We start from the raw sequence: 23,016 nt of genomic DNA, 5'->3' as shown, positions 1-23,016 counted from the left end.
GCCGTGGCTTCTTGTCTCTCTGGGAGCTGCTAAGGTCAAATCTAGTCAGTTACAGAGTCTGAGCTGGAGTCAGGAGCTGGGCCTGGGGTTCCAATCACATTTTTCCTGGGTCTTTAAAAAAGTGATTTTCCCTCCCCTGTTGCCACACAAGGCAGAGGGAAAATCAACGCCACAAAGCGCTGCCAGGTGGGCAGAGCAAACCAACTACCCAAGCCCTGCCTGCTTCCCGCTAAGCTCTCGTGCGTTTTAGGAACATTTGCTGCCACCTGGAGCAGTACCGAGGAAACATTCTCAGACAGACGTGTGGGGTTTAAGTGGATGGTATTGTATTAAACAGCTGCCATGTTCTGCCCCAGAGGTGGCTGCCTTTCACTGGGACAGGCAGGGAAAGGATCCCTTTCGTAGCTGTCTCCCCCATTCCTCCCCCATAGTTCAGAGGGAGAGGTGCACCATGCTGGGCCTTCCAGGCCTGGGGAAGGATGCATGTCTTCTTATCATAGAATCATAGAATATCAGGGTTGGAAGGGACCTCAGGAGGTCATCTAGTCCAACCCCCTGCTCAAAGCAGGGCCAATTCCCAACTAAATCATGCCCACCACGGATTTGTCAAGCCTGACCTTAAAAACCTCTAAGGATGGAGATTCCACCACCTCCCTAGGTAACCCATTCCAGTGCTTCACCACCCTCCTAGTGAAAAAGTTTTTCCTAATATCCAACCTAGACCTCCCCCACTGCAACTTGAGACCATTGCTCCTTGTTCTGTCATCTGGTACCACTGAGAACAGCCGAGCTCCATCCTCTTTGGAACCCGCTTTCAGGTAGTTGAAAGCAGCTATCAAATCCCCCCTCATTCTTCTCTTCTGCAGACTAAACAATCCCAATTCCCTCAGCCTCTCCTCAAGTCATGTGCTCTTGCCCTCACTCCTACTGAAGCGAGATGGAGGGGACTTTGTCTGGGGGTGGGAGGGCCAGAGTCCCTCACTGCTGACCCCAGCAACAACTTCACAGCAACTAGCTCCCCGACATCCCCCTATCGACAATGCTGGACATTGCTCCAAAAAAGGTCAGCACTGAAAGAGTTATTAACACCCACTCTGGAGCCTACTGATGGCAGTGAAGTAGCAACACCCCTGGGGGTGGCATCCCAGGCTGCCTGCAGCCTCAGGCACGTGTTGCTGCTTCACTGCACTGTCCACCCACGCTTTTGAGAAACTGCTTTTGTATATAAGAGGGGTCGGCAGCCTTTCAGCAGTGCTGTGCTGAGTCTTCATTTATTCACTCTGATTTAAGGTTTTGCATGCCAGTAACACATTGTAACATTTTTAGAAAGTCTCTTTCTAGAAGTCTATAATATAGAACTAAACTATTGTTATATGTAACATAAATAAGGTTTTTAAAATGCTTAAGAAGCTTCATTTAAAATTAAATTAAAATGCAGAGTCCTCCTCCCCCCAAACCGGTGGCTGGGACCCGGGCAGTGTGAGTGCCACTGAAAATCAGCTCGTGTGCCGCCTTCGGCACCCGTGCCATAGGTTGCCTACCCCTGGTATATAATATACAAAAACCTGTAGGAGAACACTTCCATCTCCCTGGACACACAATAGCAGATTTAAATGTAGCCATCCTGCAGCAAAAAAAACTTCAGGACCAGACTTCAAAGAGAAACTGCTGAACTTCAGTTCATCTGCAAATTTGACACCATCAGCTCAGGATTAAACAAAGACTGTGAATACCTAGCCAACTGCAAAAGCAGTTTCTCCTCCCTTGTTGTTCACACCTCAACTGCTAGAAGAGGGCCTCACCCTCCCTGATTGAACTAACCTCGTTATCTCTAGCCTGCTTCTTGCCTGCATATTTATACCTGCCTCTGGAAATTTCCACTACATGCATCTGATGAAGTGAGTATTCAGCCACGAAAGCTCGTGCTCCAATACATCTATTAGTCTATAAGGTGCCACCGGACTCATTGTCGCTTTTTACAGATCCAGACTAAGAAAGAGAATCCAGTCTGATGGACTCCACCCCATGCCTAGATTTGCTGGGCCAACAGTTAATTAGCAGCGCTGCTAAAAATTTGCCCCTTAGTTCTAGCCTGAATTTTATAAGTGTTAAGAACTTCAGTGCTCAGCATAAAAGTAGGTATCTGCAGAGATGAGCCCTGGAGGGAAGGTTTGGTTTGAGAGCTTTAAGATAACAGCTGGGTAAAGAAGGTCTGGTCTATGCCACTAAAGGGTGTCGTAGAAATGCAACTTATACACCTCTACCCCTATATAACGCTGTCCTTGGGAGCCAAAAAATCTTACCACATGATAGGTGAAACCGTGTTATATTGAACTTGCTTTGATCCGCCGGAGTGCGCAGCCTCACTCCCCCGGAGCACTGCTTTACTGCGATATATTCAAATTCATGTTATGTCGGGTCACGTTATATCGGGGTAGAGGTGTACCAGCAAAAAGTGCATTTGCCAGTTTAGCTTATAGCAGTTCCCCATATGACATAAGCTATACTGACAGAGTGTTCTGCACCAGGACTTTTGCTGGTGTGGCTATGTCGGTCAGTTCAGTTGTTTCCAAGAATGAGATTCGAGGGAAATACATTGTTTTGCTTAATTTCTTACAACCCTTTTATTGAGAAGCCCTAACACTCCCCTGCTTTGGAGAAGGGGCTTGAAATTTGGCAAAGGGGAAGCCAAGACATATGCCATCCTTGTGAAAATGCACCCCAAACTTGGTCAGCTCGGTGCCTCTTAAAAATCACAGCTTGTACATGCTCAGCAGAGACGACATGTCACGTGAACTGTGTCCCTTTAAAATGTTAGGGAAATTAAATATAAGATTAAGGTGGCAAAATCAAGTACTCCGAAGTCAAGAAATTCAGCTTTGGCAACATAAATTCAGCTTCACAGCACGTCTGTGGCTTGAGTTCAGAGCAGGGTGGTGGGACTGACCAACGGCCTGGAAAAACGCTCCTAGGAAGAAAGTTTGAAAAGGGTGGGATAGAGAAGAGACAGGTAAAAGGAGACATGATGAAAGGATATAAAACACTAGGTGGGATACTGAGAGCTTCTTTTCTCTGTCTCCTAACACAAGGGGGCATTCAATGACATTAAAAAATGAAAAATGCAAAATTGGTAAAAGGAAAAACTTTTCCAACAGTGTGATTAGCCTGCGGAACTCACAGCCACATGAAGTTGTCTTTCTTACTATTAAGGACCAGGATGAAACCTATTGCTGGGGGCAGATTATCCCACAGCTGCTACTGCCAGGTTCTTACACTTTCCTCTGAAGCATCTGGCGCTGGCCACTGTCAGAGATATGGACAAGGGACTGGATGGGGCTAGGGTCTGATCCAGGCTGGCAATTCCTATGCTCCTATGTATGGGAGGGAGTCTGTCCTAGTGGAAAGAACTCTGGTTTGGACCTCAGGACATCTGGATTCTATTCCCAGCTCAGCTGCTGAGTGACCTTAGGCTTCGCCTCTCTGTGCCTCAGTTTCCTATGTGTATAAATGGGGGTAAAGCACTTGGAGATGTGCTGATGGGAAGCGCTGTGTAAGAGCCAGGGGTTGTAATGATGTTCTAGTCCTGTATTTGTTGTTATGTGTTCCGGGTGGCGTGCAGCTCCCATTCAAAGTGTTAATGTCTTCGGTATGGTCAGGAGAAGCATCTTTAACCCTTGCCGGTCCTTGACTTCTGAGTACCAGATCTGGCAGAGGTCAGATTGCATTTGCGCTGGGAGGGGAGGGTCTTGGCCTGTAATATTTATACACCTTGTAATGCTGCAAAGTACCCTGAGGCGTGTGCAGTGGGCTGCATAAATTGACAAATAAGAGGTGAATGGAACGGCAAACATTGGGTAGTGGGCTGCCATGTGGAGTCTTACGTGTACGAGGCTGCAGGGTCTACCGTGTAGCTCCCATCAAGGCAGTCAAGTTATCCCACCAGTGAAACAGTCGAGCAGCTTTCAACTGACGGGCATTTTTGCTGTCTCCGTAGAAACTGATTTTAATGTGACGTGAATCACACTCACACGCTGCTTCCCCCCGCAGGCCCCGCTCCCGCCAGCAGCTCTGTGCATGTGTCCACCTGGACGCTGCTTGCACAGAGCAGCCTGCAGGGCTGCAGCCTAAGTCAGTGCTACTGCTTCCGAGCTCCAAAGTGGTGCCGAGCCAAGTGCCAGGCGTGGTATTTCAGATTAGGGCATTCCCATAGGTGTGGATGGAACAGGCCGGGAGATAAACCAGGGGCTCCATATAGCTCTGCCAGCCCCAGATAGAGGACGATGGAGGTTTTCAGCTGGATGGTTTGGAACTGGGGTTGGCTTTCGCTTGTTTTTCCTCCTTCTTAAAAACCGTTTCTTGCCCTCAGCAGTAGAGCTCTCCAGTGTCGAGAGGAGGGGGGCTGGAGCTGGGAATCTTCAAGTTCAAGGCCAAAAAGGGACAACAATGACCATCTAGTCTGGCCTCCGAACACAGGCCAGAGACCTGCCACTGAATCATTCCTACTGCGGAGCTTGTAGAAAACAAACCCCGTCTTGATTTTTAAAATTGTCCGTGTTGGAGAATCTACCACAATCCTTGGTAAATGCTTCCAATGGCTTAGTACGCTCACTGTCAAAAATGCACCCCTTCCTTCCAGCCTGAATGTGTCTAGCTCTAACTTCCAGCCATGGGATCCTGTTAGACCAGGGGTGGGCAAACTTTTTGGTCCTACGGTTACATCGGGTACAGACATTGTATGGAGGGCTGGGTAGGGAAGACTGGGGGAGGCTACGCCTCCCCAAACAGCAAGGCAAGGCATGGCCCCCCGGAACCCCCACCCCCATCCAACCCTCCCTGCTCCCCACCCCTGACTGCCCCCTGGGATTCCCGCATCCTATCCAAACCCCCCTGCTCTTTGCCCCCTGACCACCCCCCGGAGCCCCCTATCAACCTGTGGATCTCCTTGCCTGAGGAGGTTGTGAAGGCTAGGACTATAACAGTGTTTAAAAGAGAACTGGATAAATTCACAGAGGTTAAGTCCATAGATGGCTATTAGCCAGGATGAGTAAGGAATGGTGTCCCTAGCCTCTGTTTGTCAGAGGATGGAGATGGATGGCAGGAGAGAGATCACTTGATCATTGCCTGTTAGGTTCACTCCCTCTGGGGCACTTAGCATTGGCCACTGTCGGTAGACAGGATACTGGGCTAGATGGATCTTTGGTCTGACTCAGTATGGCCGTTCTTATGTTCTTATCCAACCCTCCCTGCTCTCCCTGCCCCATGTTATCTGTGGGGTGGGGGAAAGGGGGGCTCAGTCCTTTCCCTGTATGTTTCCCCTGCTCGTTTGGCTGCTCTCCCTGGCAGTCAGGCAGGGCTCACTCCCTGTCTGGGCTTGGCTGCTGGGGACAAGGGCCAAGCAGGCTGGGGGTGGAGGGGGGCCCTGGCTTGCTCTGCCCCTGTCCCCAGCAGCAGGGCCCAGGCCCCTTGACTGCCCTCCAGCAAACTCCCCTCTCCCCCTTCGGAACTCCCCCCACCCCGACAGCTCCGCCCTGGAGCACCAGGTCTGGCGGCGCCATAGCCGGGCCGCCCAACCGGAGCTGCAGCCACGCTGCCCAGGTGCTGGGGGAACTGTAACTGCAAGGGAGGCAGGGAGGGAGGGGAGCAGAAGGGGAGGGGGCAGGGGCTAGACTCAGCCCCGCTCACCGGGCTGCTGGGTAGTTGGGTTGGCTCCTCCGCAAGCCTGTCCTGACCCCGCTCTCTGGCAGGAGCTCGGGGCCAGAGGGAAGGGTCCTGCGGGCTGGATATGGCCTGCGGGCCATAGTGTGCCCCCCTCTGTGTTAGACCTTTCTCTGCTAGACGGAAGAGCCCATTATTAAATACTGGTTCCCCATGTAGGGACGTATAGACTGTGACCAAGTCACCCCTTTAACTTGCTCTTGAGCACTTTAGGTCTATCACTATAAGGCAGGTTTTCTAGCCCTTTAATCATTCTTGTGGCTCTTCTCTGACCCCTCTCCAATTTATCAACATCCCTCTTGAGTTGTGGGCACCAGAACTGGACACAGGATTCCAGCCGTGGTCACACCAGCAGGGCCGGCTCCAGACCTCAGCACGCCAAGCACGTGCTTGGGGCGGCATGCCACGAGGGGCGCTCTGCCGGTCGCCAGGAGAGCAGCAGGCCGCTCCGGTGGACCTCCTGCAGGTGTGCCTGCGGAAGGTCCACCAAAGCCGCGGGACCAGCGGACCGCGGGACCTGCGCATCCTCTGCAGGCATGCCTGCGGGAGGTCCACCGGTGCCACCTGCCGCCCTCCCGGCGACCAGCAGAGTGTCCCCCACGGCATGCCGCCCTGCTTGGGGTGGCAAAATGTCTAGAGCCGCCCCTGCACACCAGTGTCAAATACAGAGGTACAATAACCTCTCTGCTGCTACTCGAGATTGCCCGGTTTATACATCCCAGGATCGCATTAGCTGTTTCGGCCACAGAGTCACACACTGGGAGCTCACGATCAGCTGATTATCCACAACCCACAAGTCTTTTTCAGTCCCCGCTTGCCAGGGTAGAGCATCCCAGCCTGTAAGAATGACGTACATTCTTTGTTCCTAAGTGCACATATTTGCATTTAGCCATATTACAACACACTCTGTTTGCCTGAGCCCAGTTTACCCATCGCTCTGTATCAGTGACCTGTCCTCTTCATTATTTACCCCTCCCCATATTTTTGCCTCACCTGCAAACTTTGTCAGTGATCAGGTTCACTTCCAGGTCACTGATAAAACTACTACACAGCGAAGGGCCAGGAACTGATCTCAGCTAGTCCCCGTTAGAGACACCCCTGTTCGATGAGGATTGCCCATTTACAATGACATGTGGAGGCCTCCCAGCCAGAGTTAGTACGTTTAATGTGGGCCATGGTCATTTTATATTGTTTGAATTTTTTAATTAAAATGTCCCGTGGAACCAGGTCGAAGACTCCCAGAAGTCTCAGCAAGGTCCAGCCAGCCACTTTTGTAGTTTTCAGGGCTCCCCAGATGGCAGTTATGTTGGCATGATACGGTCCCGGCTCCCGAAGGAAGCCGGTGATGCTCCCCTGGTTACTGGATGGGATGTGAATGGGGTGCTGGACAGCCTGCAGTTGCCCCCCTCCAAACCTGAGCCAAAGACCCCAGCATGGCCGCTGTCCTTAAAGCAATAGCACAGGGGTCGGCAACCTATGGCACGGGTGCCGAAGGCAGCACACGAGCTGATTTTCAGTGGCACTCACACTGCCTGGGCCCTGGCTACCAGTCCAGGGGGCTCTGCATTTTAATTTAATTTTAAATGAAGCTTCTTAAACATTTTAAAAACCTGATTTACTTTACATACAACAATATCTTAGTTATATATTATAGACTTATAGAAAGAGACCTTCTAAAACGTTAACATGTATGACCGGCACGCGAAACCTTAAATCAGAATGAATAAATGAAGACTCGGCACACCACTTCTGTTGCCGATCCCTTCTAGCCCATGCATGGCACGGCCAGTGAGATGGGGGCCATCCCTGACTCCCTTAGAAAAGGGTGTGGGGTTCTGTAACATCCCCCAGACAGTGCTCCAGAGACCAGCAGAAGGCATGTGGGTGCAGGGACACATGCCTTGCTGGTGTCAGTCAGTCATAGCTTCACTGGAGACAGGGGGACAGGATCTTCAGCTGCTGCCTGTCGGCCCTCGCTCCATTGGAGTTCATTAGGCAGATCTCCAGCTGGTGCCAATTGGCCATAGCTCCCTTGCAGGCAATGACCCCAGCTGGTAAAAATCAGTGCAGCTGCATTGGAGACAGTGGGCCCAGTTGGTGGGAATTAGTGTTGCTTCATGGGTGTCTCTTGCTGATTTGCACCGGGTGAGGACCTGGCAGGGAATGTCTGACCCACAGGAGACGTTGGATTGGGAGGCATTTACGTTTCACAGCTAAGGCTCGGAGCTCGGTGCGGGTGCAACTCTGAGCTGTGCTCCTTGCCCTGGCCTGGCTGTTGGCTGTGTACGCTAGCCTATCTGTGCCAGGGGCGCGCAGTGAGCGGCACGGGCTGCCTGTGTCTGATTCCTCGGGACGGCTGAAAGCTTTGGCAGCTCTGATGGGGAGGCGAAGAGCAGCAGCTCTCCCTGTGCTTTGCTTCTCCAGCCAAGGCTAAATGCTAGGCCCCCGATCACTGCAGATTGGCAGGAAGTGTTGGTGCGACCGGACATAGGGCCCTCCTGGATCATTGAGTCCCGTCTCAGCTGCTGCCCTAAAATCCTGTAAATAAACCGCTCCAGCCCCATCTTCAGGGTCTTTCCCCCACTGCTCCTCTTGGGAAGCTGTTCTTGGACCTCCCTCCTCTGATGGGTGGAAATCTTCTCCTCATTCCCAGCCCCAGATCACTGCAGGCCAGTCTAGCGCCATTTCTACTTGTTCCAACTTTGTCCGCTAACTTTAATAGCTCTTCACCCTCCCTGGTGTCCCCCAGCAATTGGGGCCCTTCCTCCTGCACTTGCCAGGTGAAACAAGCCCAGTTCTTCCAGTCTCCACCCCTATCGTCGGCCCTCCATTCCGCTGATCGCCCAACTAGCTCCTCTCTGCACCTCTTCCCGTTGGAATTCATCGGCCTCACCCGTGGGAGACCAGAACTGGACTCAGTATTGCAGACGTGCTCTCACCCGGGCCTGGGACTTGTAGGGGAGAAGAGGGGTGGGACGGTTCTGTGCTATGGGGGAGTCTAAACTATATGATCACGCTGGTCCTTTCTGCCTATAAGAGCTATGAAGTGCTGCTCCCCCTCTGCCTTCCCCACTAGAAAATACTTGCTGGCCAATGCTGGAAAACAGGGCTGTGCTGAGTGGAAATGAAAATGCCAGGCTCCCGTTTCCCTGCAGTTCCTCTGTCTGCTGGGAGGCTCAACCTTCTTTGACATCAGCTGTTTCTCCGAGTGGTGAGAACTGCCTGATTCTCTCCCCCCTGGAATGTCTTTTCTTCCTAGCAAGAATAACTTTAATCTTCCTAAATCTCCCGGGTGGGGCTTGCTGAGCCCATGAGCGCTGGCGCTGCTAGAGACACCCGACCCTTTCGGAATTGACAATGGCTTCCAGACAGTTATAGATAGTAATCGTTCAGACCTAAATCTTTCAAATGACCCGCATGGGCATGTGGTGCCTCCCCCCGCCCGGGACAGCTGGGGCTGATATCGCCCATGTCAAGCTATTTGGAGCCGTGCTACTTTTAGAGGGGAATTTCTACGCCCGGCACACTGGGAAGCCCTCTTCCTAATTCCAGGCGGAGGAGGAGGCCTGCTGGGGAGCTTGTTTTGTGTGCTCAGAATAGCAGCGGGTGGGCTCCAGCTGTTCAGGGTGATACCGCCGCTTGCGCTATTCGGTGCGCTGGGTGATAATGCTATCAAGCCACACCTCGGGAGCTCTGTGCCAGGCCGCCTCCAGCGCCACACCCGCAAATGGTTCTTTCGCTCTCCGCTTCAGCTTTCAGCAGCCTGCCAGCCTCTAAAAGGGAACCGGAGGAGTGCCTGGGTTCCCGTCCGGAGTCTTCCATTGCACCGAGAAGGCTCGTCCACAGCCAGTGCCATCTGCGATCGGCCTGTCTCCCTCCTAGCTGCCCTCCAGTAGTTTAACGGGAAAAGCAGGCAAGTCTACGCTTTTAACTTGGTGCAAGGTCTCCCCCAACCCCCCCGTTTAGTGATCCACAACAATCAGTTTGTACATGCTGCATTGCACTCCCGCCATCAAGTTTCATGTTGCCTCCCCTCTGTCAGAATGAGCACTAAGCAGATGTCCCATGGTGCATTGCTCAGGTGCTGGGCTGTCTGCATTCGGGGACTGTTCGTGCTGTGCACTGTGGGATGCGTTCCTACCAGAAAGCCATGGAATTATGGAGACTCAGGATCAGCCTCTACAATTCCCATGGTTCCTCTGGTTTGAGCCCATCATCTGGGCCAAGTGAGCGGCAAGGAGATATTTTGTTTGTGGGCACAAAACACCTCGGGTTGACCCATGACAAACTGAAGTGTGGACAAGCTTTTAGGAGCCCTTTCTAGTGGTTGGAGGGACGGTATTGGGACTGCAGATCAGTGAGCTAGAGGCAGTGGCGTATTATCACCTAAGCCAACAAGGCCTAAGCCTAGGGTGGCAAATTTGCAGGGGTGGCAAATTTGCTCATGCCCTCTCCCCAACTCTGCCCCTTCCCCAAATCCCCGGCCCACCTCCTCTCCCAGGCATGCCGCGCTTCCCTCCTTCCTCCCAGGCTTGCCACGTGAAAGAGCTGGGAGGGAGGAAGAAATGAGTAGCGGTGGGCTTGGAGGAGGCAGAGCAGAGGTGAGCTGGGGCCCGCAGGAGTGAGGAGTAACCTGGTGGGGAAGGGAACCGCTCCCTGCCCCAGCTCACCATCACTCCACCTCCACCATCCCCTGAGTGCAGGGGGGAGGCGGCAATTTTTTGTGGGCCTGGGGCGGCAAATTTGTTAATCCACCACTGGCTAGAGGGGATTGCTTGCTTTCATGAAGCATGCCCCACAGGCGTTCTGGGTAAGAGGGCCTGCTCATCCTTCTCTCCCCCCGTGCCTTGCATGGAATTGGAGTGAGATTGCGGCCTGGGGTCAGCTGTGCGCTGTCTCAGCATTCCATCCCACGGCAGCCGGCAGCCAGGCCGGCATGGGAGAGGCAAACACCTCCTGGAAAGGAGGTGAGGTGGCTACTCCCAGGAAGGGGGAATTTGCCCAGTGAACCAGGCGAGTGTACTTCCTTCCCAGAATAAATCCCATCACAGAGAAGCATCCATTAAAACTTTGCTGCAGGTCTACTGGGACCCAGCCATGCCTACAGCAATGCAGGCCTGGACCCATGGGGGAGCCCAGCAGATTGGTGTTAAGGAAATGGAGTGTCCCACAGTGCAGTCAGGGAGGGAGTGTGTTCTCATGGGCAGGCCTGTGGCCTGAGAGTCTGGGGACTTGGGTATGGCTCCTGGCTGTGCCACCAACCTGCTGTGTGACTTGAATGTTTCCTTTCCCTGTGTACTGAGACTGCAAACTCTTCAGGGCAGGGCCTGTCTCTTGCTGGGTGTCTGTGCAGCGCCTGGCACCATGGGAACCTGATCTCGGCTGGGACAGGGCCTGTCTCTCGCTGTGTCTGTGCAGTGCCCGGCGTAACGGGGCCCTGATCTGCCGTGGGGCCCTTAGGTGCTATTGTAATGCTAATAATTGATAACAGCATTGTGTATGGTGCGTGTTACACAACCTCAATGTCTATCCTAAAGCAGCACTCAAGCTGCGCTGCTATCAACGGCTTCACATGGGGCAGGCGGGTGGGGCCAGGGAAGTGGTCCAGCACAGAAAACAGATCTACAGGCCATGGCGGTTTGACCTGGTAACCAGCGATAGGCTGAACCTCAGGAGGGTTGGAAAGCCACTGAAATCCAGGCCTGCTTAGGGAATCCTCGTCCGTCCCCATAGCCTGAGATCCTTCCGCTCCCTTTCAGCCCGGCTCTTCCCTTAGCTCTGCAAACCTGCCGTTAGCCCCGCTTTATGGGGATAACCACTGGGCAAGGAGCCGCTGGAACACAGTGCTGGAGTCAGTTAGCACAGGGATGCAGGCCGCCCTGCAGTTGGGTGCTGTGAGCAGGGGAACCTGGCGGCGATTCCCCCAGGGCGTTGGGCTGCTGGGGTTGCTCCTCCAGGGAACTGGCAGCAGGTCGGGACCACAGACGCCCCCAAGGCACAAAGCCATTGTACCGAGGTGCCCATGAAAAGCCAGCCCCAGCCTGTACTGAAACCCGAGCGGCTGGGTACCCCCCATCAGCCTTGCTTCTTTCCCATGTGTGCATCCTGCAGCACTTGGGCGGCTCTGGCCAGGGGTGGGAGCGCAGAGTTGGGACAGCTCAGGCAGGATCTCCTCTTTGGAGGGGAAGCAAAACATCAGCTTGGATGTGCCTTACCCCGGAGAACAGCACAGGGGATCCCGGGCAAACAGGCAGGGCGGAGCCTGTTAGCAGGTATGAAATGGGCATTGCACACAGGGGACCCTGAAGTCTGGGGTACTGGATCCATCCATAGTGGGAACCGGGGTGCCTGGCGGCTTTCTGTCTGGGAGCCACCTCTCCCCCCAGGCTGATATATTCATCCTTTCCCGTAAACACCAGAGACGGCGGCTCAGATGTGCCCCCGGTGGCTTGGCCACGCTCCCAATGAGCCAGCGCCAGATGAGCTCTTTCAAAGCTGCATGAGACACCAAATCCTCCTTAGCAGATTAAACATGGATTCTTCACAGGCACTCCCCATTCAAACCCCTCTGGCTGAGCTCTCTCCTGGCACAGCTCCACCAGCCTTAATGGAAAGAGCTTGACCAACCAACTCCATCAATCCGTCCGCTCTCTGCCTGAAGGGGCCATGAGAGATGCATGCCAGGGGCTTTTCTTAGGCAGGGTGCCCTGGAAAGAGACTGCTGCTTGGATAGCAGCTCTCCTGTTCTGTCACCTCACCCGTCTCTGTATGCGGGGTGCAGAGTGCGGAGCCAGGCAGCTCCCCCGTTCTGTGCCCTCACTTGTCCCCGTATGTGGGGTGCAGGGAGCGGAGCCGGGCAGCTCCCCCATTCCATGCCCTCATCCATCCCCGTATGTGGGGTGCAGGGGGCAGAGCCGGGCAGCTCTCCAGTTCTGTGCCCTCCTCTGTCCCCGTACGTGGGGCACAGGGAACGGAGCCAGGCAGGACTTTTTCAACAGTGTTTTTTTCATTGGAAAATGCTGATTTGTGGAAGCCAGAACTTTGCATGGGAACAGAGCAGTTGTGATCACATTTGGACTGGGAAGGTTTCTCAAGGGCAGAGTAGCGTTTCTCATCCTACCCCCACATAGCCCAGTGGTTAGGAAACTCTTCAGGGACATGGAAGACCCTGCATCAACTCTTACCTAGCACTTGTCTTCACTTGCTCGCAAAGCACTTTACCAAATATCATTATCTCCCCTGGGTAGATGGGGAAGCTGAGGCAGAGGGAGATAGGGAAGTGACTTGCGCCGGCTCACCCAGAAGGGCAGTGGCAGAGATCGGACTAGACCTCAGGCCTCCTGCCTCCTAGCCCGGAGCTCTTGCTGGGCTGCCAGGCCCAGTGTGGGGCTATGGATACAGTAGCCCTTGCTTTCTAAAGTTAGGCTGCTTGTTTTTGCAGCTCCTGGCTCAGAGTTTCGTTGGCAGTGAGAACTGGGCCGTCTTCCAGTGTTCATCAAAATCTAGCCTGGCCAGACGTGGCAGTCGGTTGGACACGTTTGAAATCTCCACTCAAATGGTGCGATTTCTGCTTCCGGTTCCACTGGCACCGTGGTGTGTTTTGGAGAGTCAAGGTGTGTGCTGCCACCTGGCTGTCCTGCCCTACGCGTGACCATCTGACACCGGCAGGGAGGTGTCCTTGTGCTTGATGGTTCGTTTTTAGGTGCAGCTTCCACAGTAAATGGGATTGGTCTTTACTCCCTGCCTTTGAAGTATTGCTGCACGCTGTTAAACAGTGGACGTGTTTTACCCCACAGGAGGCTGCATTTCCATGGAAAGCAAAGTGCAGCCCTGGGGGGTGGGACACCCTGCCTCTTGCCCGCTATGGGATGACCCCTCTCCCTGGCCTCTTCCCCCTTTGGGTTTCCTGGAAGAGAAAGAAATTAGTCCTCGTCTTTGCAAACAAAACGCTTTTGGCCAGGGCAGGCTTGTTAGGGAAGGTAACAAGTGATTGAGTGACTTTTTGGTGTAGGACAACTGCCCCCTCCGCAGGTATCTAGCCAAGCTTCAGGGAGGGCGCAGGACTGGAACCATCACACTAGCAGATGTTTCCTGTAACTCTCTCTCTGTTTCATGGGGACTTTCCAAGGAAACTGCCAACCTGGTCGAGAATCTTCCATCAAAATGTTTTTTCCAAGAAAAATGCACTTTCCGCAAAAATTTTATGGCTTTTTACCAATTTTTTTTTCAGAATTCTATCAAATTTTACCAATTAAAAAAAAATTCCCACTGGGGATAAAAGAAATCTAAAGAAAATATTTCAGCTTGGGTCAATTTGTCATTAATCTATGTCTCCCTGAGCTCCTGTGGGGCCTCATGGGAGTTGTAGTTCGGGTGTGTGGCAAATTGCCGGTACTGTAATGCTGGGTCTCACGCTTTCTCTTCTTTGGGGAAGGTTCAGGGCGCCATTGCTTGCCTCTGAACCGGTATTTTAATTACCCCACTAGTGTCCGTGAGGAGGGGAGTGGAGAGGGAGGGACCTGGGCCCACCCTCTTCTCCAGGTCCCAACCCAGGGGCCCTGAGGTTTGTGGTGAACCAATTGAACTAGCGGTTCCTTCCCCTGGGCTGCTTCCCTCTCCTGCCCTTCAGCTTGGGAAGGGGCTTCTTGCCCTCCTTCTACACAAGCCAGGTGCCCCCTACCTAGGAGTTTTTTTGGATTTCTCAGCCCACCGCAGCACTCCTCCAAACTTTCCTTTTGTCTCTCTTCAATACTGTTCTCTGCTCCAACTCCTTCAAACTGCTCTCTGCTCCAGCCAAACCCTCCTGCTCCAACTCCCCCACTGTCTGTCTGAAGCAGGGGGTTTTATCACATGACTGACTGCTGGTGCTCTAATTGGCTTCAGCTGCTCTAATTAATCTATAGCAAACCTTCCTCCCCTTGCAGGGAATAAGGCTCCCTGCTAACACTCTCCTGCTGCCCTCTGGCCATGCTGTATCACAGGTGCCTCATGCTGTCATTCTCCTCTATGGGCCTGGCTGGACTACATCTCCCATGAGGCACTGCTGCAGCTCAGTGGGCAACGATTCCCACAGAACCAAGCCGAAATATGCTGATCAGAAGTGCAGACCTGACACATTTCATACCTAACTTTTTTTGGAACTTTCCATTGTTTTGATATGTCAATTTTTCCTCCTGACTGAGGATAAAACAATATTGGAATTTCCCTGAGGCCAGGCTTTCTGGGCAGCTGGAATAACGCAGTGATGTACAAATGTCAGTGGTGTTTCGAAGCTGGCACGGTGTTTACCACTGCTCCTTTCAGCTGTGCTGCTAGGGAGATGTAGGCCCTGATTCAAGAGAGTATTTAAGCACAGGCTTAAAATCAAACCTATGTTTGTCCTATTAAAATTAGTGGAATTTAAGCATTTACCTGAAGTGAAGCAACTGGGTCACCAACCTGAAGCTTTCAAAAATCACAAATCAAGCCCAGAATAGCGTGAGATGGGTTTAAAAAATCTGAATATTTTAATCAAGTAAGTCTTTAGGTCATATTTTCCTGCTTTTCTCTGCAACCAGGAGAGCTAGAAATAGACTTTAAAAAAAGTTAAAAGGTGAAATTCTTGCCTTATCACAGGACTCCTGAAGTTGTGGCCTAAATATATGGCAAGGATTGGCAAACCCGAGCATGTGTTCAAGCACTTTTCTGAATCAGGGCCTCAGTGTCTGGATAATATTCCTAACACTCACTTCTCCAGTTGGCCAGGCGCTGCTCTGTCACTTTCACTCAGTTCAGTGACAGGTGTTTGGCATGACAAGTGATACAAGCATAGCGCTGTAGGCACAAGCATACAGGACTTCTTGTGAGTTACGTCACCACCTACTGGGCACAGTGGTTAGAGTGCTTTCAGCTCGGCCGGGCTGTCCTACTGCTGCAATATTTCATAACGTGCCGGAGCTTGGGGCAGAAATTGGTGCCAATGGCCATGACGATGTGTGGCTACCCTGAATGAGCCAGTTGTGTGGGACGCGGCTTGTCAGTTTCCCCTGAGCATCCCGGGGAGATGCTGACGCTCCCATGTGCTTTCCTGCAGGGCCTCTTTCCCTGTAACCGAAGCCAGAGCAGCTGTGGCAGGCCCGGAATATGACCTCCACCCCTGACTACGATCACTTGGAGATTCAGCAGCAGTACAGCCAGATCAACGCGCGCTGGGAAGCCTCGGACGATGATGGACAACGACAACAGCTCCGCACAGCTCTTTGAGAGATCTCGCATCAAAGCTCTGGCAGGTACCGCTCTTAACTCCTCAGTGCACTTGGTAGCGTCGTCCCCCCTTGGGGGCGCAGCACCTCCCAGATGGAGCCCTTCTGGTCCTCTTCTTTACTGAACCTTCGGAGACTTTGAGCAGCCCCGTTGACTTAAAAACAGCACGTGCTTTGCTGGCGAGAGGATGCTTTGCTGAGTCGGGGCCCCAATAACACAGCGGATGGGGCCTGGGTGGGGTGCAGTAGAACAGACTCCCTGAGCCCAGCACAGGGGACAGTCATGGTTTCCCTTGGGTAGAAGAACTCTGGAGCACATGCCATCACTGGGGTTGGATGGTCAGTCACTGACTGTTTGAACTAAACTCTACCCTAGGGGTGCTGGAAACTTACTGGGGTGGCATGTAGCCACCTGTAAAGCTCCAAGAATCTGCCTGGGTCTCTGGGGCTGAGGAGTAGTGCAGACATAGGTGCCAACTCCGTGAGTGCTGAAAAAAAAAAGTGGGTGCTTGGCACCCACCAGCCAGAGCTGTTCAGCAGCCCTGCCGATCAGCTGTTTGGTGGATGGCGGGAGGCTCTTGGAGGGAAGGGAGTGGAGTGGGGTGGACAGAGGTGGAGTGAGGGCGGGGCCTCAGGAGAAGGGATTGAGGGGGCGGGGCCTCAGGGCAGAGCAGGGGTGGAACACTCACCGGGAAAAATACAAGCCAGTGCCTGTGGACTCAGACCCGTGGCCGGATAGACACAGAACTGTTCAGATCCCAGGTCGGGGCTGGCTGGTTGGGACTGGGGCTGAGCACCGGACAAGTCAAAACCCTATAAGATTCTTCTGTCCTTTCTGGGCCTTTATATCTTCCAGATGAAGACTCGGCCCAGCCCTCCCCTTCCCTCCTCTCCCCTGTGGGCACAGCGCCACCATCTAAGTCCCCCTCCCAATATTTCCCCCACCCCTCAGCCACTCTTTGCCTCTTCCTCCTAGCTGCCTCTGCCCTCCAGCCATTTAACCCCTCCCTGCCCAGTGCCCACCTCGCAAGCCTGGCAGGGAATGGGAGTCGGGGGTAAAGCTGGTGAGAAACGACGAGGTTTTTGTTCCTTTTTTCCCTCTCTGCTGAAAATTTCAACCTTTCATCAGAAACCCCTAAACTCTGGGCCCAAATCATTTTGGTTTTGGTGCTTCTGTTCTCTGGACAAACCCTGGCCGTTTTCTGCAGGGAGCTGACGCTTTTCAGAAAACGTTCAGTCAAAGCTGTTGAAAACCAGCCTCAATGGAAAAACACTGCCTGCCCTTTGCTGTGACCTTCGGCTTTCCCTGGGCTCCTTGGCAGAGCTGTCCAGGGCTCCTACACCGGGCGAACAATGCAGTGTCTTGCAGGGGGCCTCGCTGATAACAAACCTAGCCTTTATCCAGCATGTCTCATCAGTAGATCTCAAAGCACCTGACAAAGGAGGTTGGGATCATTATCTCTGTTTCTCAAGTGGGGAAATTGAGGCACATAGCAGGCAAGGGACTTGCCCAAGGTCACCCAGCAGGCCAGCAACAGAGCCAGGAATGGCGCTCACTGTACATTTATAAACAGAGTCTCAGAAAAGCATTTCTCCCCTCCCTCAGCTAGTAGGAGCCTGGGTCAGGCATCTGTTTCCTGGAATCCCTTTGCAGCTGCTATTGCTGTCTCAGGGAGAGATGCAGAGCTTCCCAAATCTAGGGCCTCAGCTCTGAGCAGGGAATTGTCCACTCTTCCGGGCTCAGAGGAGGGAGGAGAGACATCAGGCAGCCAGCCATACTGCTCTGCTCCTGCACTGCCCAGCCCTGGAGTTGTTTAGAGCAGCTAAGGGGGTGCTCTAAGCTACGCCCCTCGCAGGATGCCTGTAGGCGGCTCTGTGCCTGTGGAGAACTGATTTGGCGGAGCGCCCGTCTGCCATCTGGTCACCATGCAGCAGCCCCCTGCCAGGCCCACGCAAGTGGCACACAGCCTATGGAGGGAAGTATCCATTACATGGCAGTGAGCCAAGCTGTCTCTGGAGAGCGATTAGCTAAGGTTCATCAGGAGCTGCCTGGAACCTGCATCCAACTGCAATTCACACGTGGGAAATGATCAGTGTGCTGGTTTCCTGGCCCAGTCTGGAGGGAGCCTGAAGCCTATGGTGGCTGATGAGAACCACTTCCGCGATGCTTTTCCCAGCTCAGGGCTCCCCCTGCCCCCGCCTTCATACCCATTCATGATGGAAATTCTTTCAACTGATGAAGTATTATTGGTTTAATTTTGTTCTTCCAATGTACCAGGCTCCCGTCTGCTGCTGTGGCTCAGGAGAAGCAGCCTGTCACTGGGCAGCCCCCTCCAGAGTGCCCTGCCTCAGTTTCCCCGGGTGCTTAGGGGAAAGCGCCACATCACAGACATGATAATGAAACTGGACCCCTGGAGGGGAGTGTTCTAGTTAGGCCTCACACACACTGGCCCTCCAGGGACCAACCCCAGTTCACTGTCTCTTTCCTTGAGTCAGGAGTCCCAAGTTGCAGTCCAGGTCCCACCGTTTCTTTACTGCCTGCAGCTGTTGGCTCAGCCCAGCTGCAGCTGTTCAGCCCAGCACTCCCAGCTGGAGCAGTACTCGTTCCCACAGGAGCTCCTTGTAAGTGCCACCCCCAAGGCAAGAGAGGTGGGGTCAGACTAACTGCACAGGGCTGGCTGCCCCTAGGCCTCCTGGCCCGTGAAGGAACCGGCCACCCTGGCACATCATCTGCATGTAGCGTTTTCCCAGGGAACTCCATGTAACTCTGTTTCCCTCAGCAGAGATGCCCTCTGTGCGAGAGGCGTTGGTCACCGCGGCCCAGGGCCTTGCTGTGCTTTCGTTTTAATGTGTGGGGCCAAGTGGAGGAGCGGAAAAACTCCTCCCTGAACAGCATTTTCTTACCAGGGAAGGATGGAGTGAGCCTGCCAGCAACGCTGGCTGCTCACGTGTCTTTCAGTTTGTTGGTGCAGCCGCCAGCAGAGCAGGAGCTTGTTCTCCTGAGCTGCCTCAGGCCCTCCACTAATCGAAACAGTAATGGAAGGAAAAGCAGGCGGCCTCGCTGTACTGCTATTACTCACTTCCCAGTCCTGGCTGTGTGCTGCAGCCCGTTGCTGTCACTAAGGAGCAATGAGACTGTTGAAGGTGGAAAGAGTGCTGCCAGCTGCAAAGGCGAAATGCACTGCCCCACTGCAGCCAGAAAGTGCTCCCTATGACTGGCACACCCTAGAGCTGGGTGCAAACACAGCAGGGTGCATGGAGAGGAAGGGGGATAGAGACACAGGCACATGCTCGCCGTGAGGTTCTGGCTGGCTAAGATGCAGCCTCAATGGAACGTCAGAGAAACCATATCCAGTGCAGGAAGGAGCCATGCCCTGCACCAGGTGCTGGGTCCACCAGGGGCGAGAAATTCTTAGTGGTTATTATTACTTATAATAACTTGTATTGCACTGCCACCCACCGGCCACAGGCAGCATTGCAGCCCCATTGCATTGGGCATGCCACAAACACTGGGGCTGATGGGAATCTTTCCACTGAGAAATACTTTTTTCATGGAAATTTGTTTTGGACTAAAGTTTTCTTTTTTTTCCTTTCCTTTTTTTTTTTTTGGCAAAAAGCACTGCTTTCTAAGGAGACTGTTCATTTTTCATCAAAAAACTGAATACTGAAAACCTGATATAGTTTAATGCAGAAGTGGTGCAATGGTGCTTTGTAGGATTTGTAGTTTGGGTACCTCATGGTCCCATTCTCTTCTGTGGTCTGGGCTCCCAGCTGGACTATATCTCCCATGATGCACCATGGCCAGAGACTCCCATGATGCACCACCTTCATTCTCCAAGAGGGGGAGACCAGGGTGCATCTTGGGAGATGTAGTCTGAGCAGGTAGCCTGGCCCATAGGGTACCTGAACAACTGCTCCCAGGAAGCAGCACGCTGCATTTACAAAATTGGAATGTTTCGGTTTTCAGACAGCATTTTTCGGTATTTGAATTTCTACAAAAAAATCAAAAATTTCCTTGCTAAGTTTAAGGGGTGACTTGATCACTGCCTGTAAGTAACTAAATGAGGAACAGAAATGTGGTAATAGGCTCTTCAATTTACCAAACAAAGGCCTAACATGATCCAGTGCCTGGAAGTTGAAACTAGACAAATTCAGTCTGGAAATAAGGTGTAAATGTTTAACAGGGAGGGTAATTTACTGAAACAATTTATCCAGGATTGTGGTAGATTCTCCATTACTGGCAATTTTTAAATCAAGACTGGATGTTTTGCTAAAAGCTCTGCTCTAGGGATTATTTGGGAGCAGGTCTCTGGCCTGTGTTAGCCAGGAGGGCCAATGAGATGATCACAATGGTCCCTTCTGGCCTTGGAATGTAGGAATCTATGAAGTGTGGTGTATCATGGCTCCAGTTCAGGGAAGCATTGAAGCACAAGCTCCACGCATAAGTTTTGAGCACGTTCTTCAAGCTAAGTGCATGCCTATGTGCTCTTCTGAATGAGAATTCATGCCTGACCTAGGGCCCAGGTCCGCGGGACTTGGGGCAGTTGTTTCTCGGCTCCCTGTTCCGGGGTGCTGGTGCGGGACTCTGCAGCAGGGCGGTGGGCCTTTCTCCCGTTGCAGATGAGCGGGAAACTGTGCAGAAGAAAACCTTCGCCAAGTGGGTGAACTCACACCTTGCTCTCAAGACCTGTCGGATTTCTGATCTCTACATGGACCTCCAAGATGGGCGGATGCTGATCAAGCTCCTGGAAGTGCTTTCAGGAGAGTCCCTGGTGAGTTCCGTTCCTCCTTCTCCTCCGCTGGGCTGTGTGACGCAGGCCGCACGTATTGTGCCGAGCCTTTCCTCTGTTGTCGAAAGAGGCAGCGTTGAAAGGTGGCCACCTCAGAGGGCACAGCAGAGCCGGTCGGGAAACATTTTGCTTTGCTGCGGAGAACTTCCACGTCTCAGTGGAAAACCACAGGCAGAAATATTTGGCTTCGGAAACACTGCCGCAGTGCCATGTGGGAGTTGTAGTCCGGGTGCCTCATGCTACCATTCTCTCCTATGGTGCAACTTCATCCCCCAGGGGCACTTTTGTCTCCCCTGTGCAACTTCATCCCCTAGGGTGCACCTTTATCTCCCCATGGGAGTCCCTCTCTGTGGGAATCTAGCCCTGGGTGGAAGTGACCAGCAGCTCCATCTGTCAATGGTCGAGTGTTCCATGGCCTCTGGGAGACGAGGGGGAAGGGTCTCCACCCGGGGATCCATGGACAAATGCCTGCCCCACAAAAGCCAGTCTCCAGCTGGCTCCTTGCGAGCAGCCTGCGCTAGCGGCCAAGGACTGACTAGCAGGAGTGAAAGTGGGTCTGTGTGTGTGAATGTGCCCGGCCGCTAGTTCTGGGCTCACTCGCATGTAGACGCCTCTTGCTACCACCACAAGCTACCAGACATTAAAACGAAGGACCCCGGAAAACATTCTCTCCTGGGTCGTGCGTTCCTCTCTGCGAAGAGCTGGTTGCCCAGCCCTGGCCTGGCTGCAGCTTCCAGCTCCGGGCTTGCTGCTTTAAACTCGCTGGGCTGGAGTCCCTGCTGCAGCTGCGGAGGAAGGTGGCGGAGTGGCCCCTTGCACAGCCCCACAAGTGGCTCTGTTCTAGTTTGGCCCCGAAGGCTGCTTGAGCTGATTCCAGCAGCCAGTATTCGGCCCCGGTGGGAATAGCCAGAGGGCACAGGAGCCTGGGCATAGGCCCCTCCCGTACATCACCATCTGGGGGGGAGGGAGGTGATCTGACTGAGGTGGGTGCTCTGCCCCATCCAGGATCCTCCCTCAGGGCTAGGGCGGGGGCTGCTTTGCAGCAGCAGCGTGGCTGGCCGCATCTTCTCAGCTCAGGATCGGGCTCACTGTCCATAGGCAGAAGCTCCTATAGATCTGGGCCGAATCCCTTTGTTCAAAGTCTGAAACACATGGCGGGACGAGGAGGGCTCCAGACTGCAGGGAAGGGGGTGACCGAGGCCAGCAGCAATGTATGAGTGCAAGACATTCTCCCAGCCGCCTGGGGAGGGTGAGTTCTGATGGGAACAGGGCAGGGAAGGCTGTGCCAGCCTGCTTCCTCTGCCCACCCAGGTTAGTCTGTAGGCTCTGGCATCTGCGTGCTCCAGCCAGCTGGGGGGCACCGTTGCACCAGGCCTGGTGGCTGCGTGTGCCCTGGGTGACTGGCTCATCATCTGTCATCCCCCAGCCCAAGCCCACCAAGGGCCGGATGCGCATCCACTGCCTGGAGAACGTGGACAAGGCGCTGCAGTTCCTCAAGGAGAAACATGTGCACCTGGAGAACATGGGCTCCCACGACATTGTGGACGGCAACCACCGACTGGTGCTGGGCCTCATCTGGACCATCATCCTCCGCTTCCAGGTAGGCCTGGCTCTGAGGCCAGCTGGGGAGTGGGGCCATGGGCATGTCCCCGGCTATAGCCTCTGGTGGCCAGGCTGTGCTGTGTGCAGGGAGCCGGGGGCACAGAATGAGGGGCGCTCGGCACCCGTTTACGCCCTTGTGCCAGCTCCCCGCTTCAGAGAGGGAAGCGGCATTTGCAGAACCTCCTCTCCTTGCCCGTCTCTTGTAGATGGGGACACGGGTGGCAGGGAGGGCAGCTGGGAGACAGGAGCTGTGGAAGCTTCCTAAAAGTAGGGAGCCACCGGTGCCTGAAATATGACCCCTCCCTCATGTTGCCCCTTCCCTGAGGCTCCATCCCCACGCCACTCCTTCCCCCTGGGGCCCCATCCTTGCATCGCCCCTTCCCCCTGAGGCCCTGCCCTTGCACTACCCCTTTCCCCAAGGCCCCACTCCCATGCCACCTCCTCCTCGCAAGGCCCCGCCTCCTGCTCGCTCAGGGGGAAAAGGCTGAGCCGCTGTCTGCTTGCTGGGCTGCCCCCGATGCAGAGCCCTTGAGGAACAGGGAGGGCGGGCAGCAGAAACTGCCGCTTGTAGGGATGCCGGGCAGAGGGGAGAGCTGAGTTCCCAGCCCTGGGGTGCTCGGGACACAAAAGTCTCCTGCCTCTGCCGGCCTTTCCTGGCTATTTCAGAT

The 23,016-nt window shown here is 53.7% G+C and overlaps 1 protein-coding gene across 1 annotated transcript in view; it reads left to right on the top strand.

The window, feature by feature from the left end:
* The window catches only part of SPTB (spectrin beta, erythrocytic), a 125,339-nt gene that overhangs the window by 16,528 nt on the left and 85,795 nt on the right, over positions 1 to 23,016 (top strand). The window contains 4 exon segments of the mRNA XM_050956656.1: positions 15,788 to 15,923; positions 15,925 to 15,983; positions 20,577 to 20,728; positions 22,173 to 22,346. Coding sequence (XP_050812613.1) covers positions 15,838 to 15,923; positions 15,925 to 15,983; positions 20,577 to 20,728; positions 22,173 to 22,346 — 471 coding nt within the window. The 5' untranslated portion in view covers positions 15,788 to 15,837.

Source organism: Gopherus flavomarginatus, chromosome 5 (genome assembly GCF_025201925.1).
Source record: "Gopherus flavomarginatus isolate rGopFla2 chromosome 5, rGopFla2.mat.asm, whole genome shotgun sequence".
Classification (NCBI taxonomy): Eukaryota; Metazoa; Chordata; order Testudines; family Testudinidae; genus Gopherus; species Gopherus flavomarginatus.
This window is presented reverse-complemented; position numbering and strand designations above follow the sequence as displayed.